We start from the raw sequence: 4,969 nt of genomic DNA on the forward strand, positions 1-4,969 counted from the left end.
GGGCCAGCCGAGTGGTGTATTGTTTAAGAGCTGGCTTGGGACACCAGAGGGCCCCGGTTCGCATTCCACATATAAGGGCCAGTGACACTGCCCTCTATAGCTAAGATGCTGAAAAACAGCTTAACCTGGAGCTGGGCTGTCGTGGGTCACCAACAACGACGTAGGCTGCAGTTCGTTGCTGCAGTGGGTTGCCATGAGCTACTGTGTGTAGCCAGCAGCCAGCGTGAGCGGTCATCCAGAAGCCTGCGACTGATCTTCCTCGCCCGGGAAGAGTGCAATGATGGTGCCAGCTTGGGCCAGTGAAGCAATATCCTCCACAACTAGACTGAAGAACAAAACAGAGCAGCTTGTCTGTTTCCTTCCCCCAATTCCCCAGTGCTGTTCCCCTCTCCCAGTTCCCCAATAAATCTTAAAAAAAAAAGAAAAAACAAGTGGGACAAAAAGGAAGAAGATCTGACACCATGATGCTAACATCTAGAAGTATATTTTAAAGGATAGGAAAGTAAATAAATAACACAAAAGGTCCTAAGAAGGAGTTACAGACAGAAGAACACTATTCACACAGGTTTGAGAGAAAAATGAGGAATGATAATTGGTGGTCCCACTCTGATTTTAAAATAAACATCAAGTTATCAAACCATATATATTTTCAAAAGCCAATTCTCAGCATAATGCTCTCCATGCAATTGATTCTGTGTAATAGGAAGTGTCAAAAGCCAGGCTTTTAAGTTTCAATTCACCCTGGCAACTAGAATGGCAGTACATAATCAGAACACCTAGAAAGATGTCTTACACACACAAGCACACACAAACACACACACACACACACACACACTTTTTAAAACAGTGTTAAAATGTATTTATTGGAATAATGAAAGGAGGGGATTAGAAAGCCTTAAAGACTTGCATTTTTAGTATACTGACCCTGTGGCCACATGGCTGACATTCCTTTAGAGCATGACACAGGCTAACTGAGTATCTTTTCTTTCCACAGCCATGGACACAGCAAAGTCCACCGATGATGAACCCCTTCTCAGAGGCAAAAAAAGGCAGGATCTCAAAGAGATGCTGAGAGAAGTAGGACTGGCAGTTGAGTACTGGTTGCCCAAGCTGCAGGAACATCTGGGTGTGACCAGTGTCCAGGCCTTACAACACCTAGAAGACAAAGACCTCCAGCAGCTGAAATCCCAGGCACAGTATCCCTGGGAGAAAAGGGCCCTGGAGAAGCTGCTTCACCTGTCACACTCAAATAACTTTTCAGAGTTCCAGGAATCTCAGGTGGAAATGATAAAGAAACAGCAAGAGAAGGCAGAGCAGGTGCTGCAGGAGCTAAAAAATTTGCTGTCAGAATGCAGACAACAACAAGAAGAGGCAGAGAGGAAAAAAGAGGCAGAGCTCAGGCAGGCGATGGAGATCCCCAAGGAATACCGGCCAACCCCTCAAAAGCCCCTAAGAGAAATCATGGAAAATGTGCAGAGACAACTCAACCTCATGGAGGGGACACTGTCTCACAGGCAAAACATCCCAGATATAGATCTGGTGAGATGGGCATCTGGAGGGCTGGCCCTGCAAGGAATTTACAAAACCAGCTACCAACGGGACCTTGTAGAGAAGAGACAGGAGCTAATCTGTGTCCCGAAGGAGTTCTTGCTCTATGGCCCTGAGCAGGGCACACGAATGGAAACAAAGGAATTTACATCTTCTCAAGCAGAATCTATGTTCACCCAGGCAATAGAGAAGCTGGGCTTCAGCGTAACTGCTTCAGCCAAGGGTAGAGGTTGGGGATTTAGCTTGGAAACTGGTACGGATCACAGCAAACATTCAGAATCCAAGGAAACTAATCACTCACACTCTGATCACACTTATTTCTGTTCTACCAAGTTCAGTTATGTCCCACTTGCCTCCTGCCACTTTCCCATTGATCAGCTCCAGCTCTCCAAGGCTGCTCTCCAGGAATTGAAATGCATTGAAGAACTCCTGGCTCAGCCTGCAGGCCCAGACAGACTCCTCTTGCTAAGACACAGGGCTGAAGCTTTCTTTCACAGGTTTGGCTCTCATGCTAATCAAGGCCCTCTGCACCTGGGAGGAATCTACTGGTGGAAAGCCATTTCAGAGGGTTTCCCAAGTGAGCAGCTGGCAGAGGTGAAACAGCAGTCAGCAGAGTCCCTGAATAGTTACATAAGGGGCAGCTACAGTGGGTTTGGAGTGAAAGTAGCTGCAGGTGTGGATGTGTCAGGCTCTCATTCAAACACATCCTCCCAGAGCACAACATGCCAAAACCTCCAAACCAAAGTTCAACTATCTGTGGCCCACACAGGTGGCCCACCAGAAGCAAATGGCTTTTTCCACTGGAAAGTTGGCCTAGTTGCCAGCAACCAAACCTGGTGTGTCATTGACCGGGGACTTCAGCTGGTGCCCATTTGGGACATAATCTTTTCCAGTCACAGAAGGGATTTCAAGGATCCTCTTCAGGTAGCTTACTTGCTGAAAGACAGCTACATTGCTCTGACTGGCCTCACTGCACAGATCCAAGATGGAGAAGAATTATTGGGTGCTGGGAAGGAGGCTAGGGTTTTCCTAGAAGATGTGAAATCCTGGGAGGTATCTGATCCAGAAGAGCAGCTTCAAAAGCTGATAAATTTCATGCAAATGTTGAGTCAAAAAACTAAAAGTTATGATACTTGGGTTAACATATGCCTCACGGATTGGGGTCTGCAGAATTTTCTGATAAACACTGTTAAATTTTGCAAAGAGTCTTCCACTTATAAAACCAAATTTATTAAATCTCAGTTGCGCAGCCTTTTGGATCCTCACATCTACACAGTGAAAAACTTTCCTCAGGCTCATTCCATCATGCAGTGGATCTACCTGTCAGAGTCAGAGCAAGAGCACAGGAACATCACTGAGTTTTCTGAATTAATTAAAATCTTAAAGGAAACCCAGAATGACCTCAGGGAAGTGAAGGCCAAATCTGAGTCTGCAGAAACAGTGGAGGAAGCTCAAAGAAAGGCCACTTATAAGGTGAGCTTGTCCCTTGGCTGCTTCTTGAATTACCTACAAGAAACAGAGCAGCGAGACACACAGCTCTTGCTACTTACCATTGCAGCTGGTACAGGATATCATGTGGGAAAAAATACTTTTCAGTATCTCCTGGGGTGTGAGCAGATAGACTTCCTACTGAATGAAATGCAAACTGCCCAAGATAAATACCAAGAGCTCAAAACTATTTGCACCTACAGGGCTCAGGCATTCCTGGTACTCATAGGTCTCACAGCTACTGTTGGAGTCACAGCTGTGTCTCTAGAGGAGAAAACACAGCGCTTGGCATTAATAAGACACCACATGGGCCAATCTTTTTCTAAAGAAGTTGTACATGTCCTCACCAAACCTGGAGCAGATCATGATTGGGAAAACCTAGAGAAAGACTTGAGATTGCTCATTGATGGTAGTTATGAAGCCACCATTTCTTCACTGCAAATGGAGGAGGTGAGAAAAAAATTGCAAAATATCTTCCATGAAAAGAAACAGCCCCATGAACCACATGATAATGAAAATAGAAAACGGGAAGTCATAGAAGATGGAGGCTTTCAAGAATTACTCCAGCGTCTAGGCCTAGAACATTACTACCCAAAAAGAATGAGCAGAGCTAACTTCCATCTGATCTACAAGGCTTCTGTGTACAAGAGCCAGCCAAGTTCTGAACGGGAGCTTCCCTTCTATTTCCTGCAGAAGCTACTGATGCTGGATTATGGGCTGAGATACCTGGTCTTCAGAGATGATGGAAACACACAGAATCAAGCTTATCCAAATGCCTTGAACGACGAAAATGAGGCTTTTGATCCATATGAAGACTTGTTTGAAGACCCTGTTGCTCACACTAATCCTTCAGCCACTAATCCTAGGCCCCATATTCATCCGATGGATATTCAGATGGCGATTCTTCACTGTGCAGACGATTTTGCCAGACAATATATTTTGGCCAAACTTGCCATTTGTCAGTTTGCCCTCCCCTTTCTCATACCTAATCCCTGCAGTTCTGAAATTAAATTCTCTCTCTGGTCTCTCCGTCAAATTAGAAGAAGCTGGCAGGAAACCAGGAAATCACCAAAAGACGAGAAGAACAATTACAAGAATAAGCAGATGTGTTGTGTCTCTACCCCCATTGTGTCCTTTATTAGAGTTGGAAATGGCTTCTCTGCTTCCAAATCTCAGATCATGAACTGTCTCCTCAGTAAACGTAAACATGATATCTTTTTTCACAGAAATTGCATGGGGAGCAGCAAAGACTGTCTCTTGATGGGGGGTGTGGTGGAAGTCTGCTGGTTCTGTCCCGGGGGGGAAGATGAGGAAAGATTTGACACCTGCTTGACCTTCACCAATCTTCACGGAGATGCAAAGGAACATGCGAAGCAACTCCCCTTCCTGAAGGAGGTCTCTTCTCTCATTGTTGTCCTCATGTCAACTTCAGATGACAATAAAGAAAACCGAAAAATTGTCCGTGAATTGAGTCAGTCATCAAGGCCTCTGATCTGTTTGCTTGATGACAAAGAAAAAACCATGGCCAATACCTCTAAACAGAAAGCATTCATTGGGATCAGGAACAGAAATGAGGCAGAATTAACAGAGGAGCTCGCTACTACAATCACACGTTTGCTAGAGCTCTCAGACACTGTTCTGAGCATAGAGGACTGTTCCCACATTGCTCGCAAGCAAGGATTCTTTATTGATGAAGACCAGAGAGAGTGCAAGGATGCCAAAGAAAAGACAGAGATCCTAATGGCCCTTCTGAAAGAAACGAACATATCTCAGGTGAAAGAAAACTTACTACCCCTCCAGGGCCAACTGTGGCATCTTTGGTGTAAAAAGGACAAAGAGCTCTATCACCTGAGAGAAAAGGGGAATCGGAGCATTGAACAACACAAATGTGACATTGAGACAGAAAAACAGAGAATTCGACATGAACAGTTGA

At 45.0% G+C, this 4,969-nt stretch overlaps 1 protein-coding gene across 1 annotated transcript in view; it reads left to right on the plus strand.

The window, feature by feature from the left end:
* Positions 1-996: 996 nt before the first annotated feature.
* LOC109377867 (interferon-induced very large GTPase 1-like) overlaps positions 997-4,969 on the plus strand; it is a 115,676-nt gene continuing 111,703 nt past the window's right edge. Inside the window, exon 1 of the mRNA XM_019634350.1 lies at positions 997-4,969. This exon is cut by the window's right edge and continues 1 nt beyond it. Within this exon, the coding sequence (XP_019489895.1) occupies positions 997-4,969 (3,973 nt within the window).

Source organism: Hipposideros armiger, unplaced genomic scaffold, assembly GCF_001890085.2.
Source record: "Hipposideros armiger isolate ML-2016 unplaced genomic scaffold, ASM189008v1 scaffold_1592, whole genome shotgun sequence".
NCBI lineage: Eukaryota > Metazoa > Chordata > Mammalia > Chiroptera > Hipposideridae > Hipposideros > Hipposideros armiger.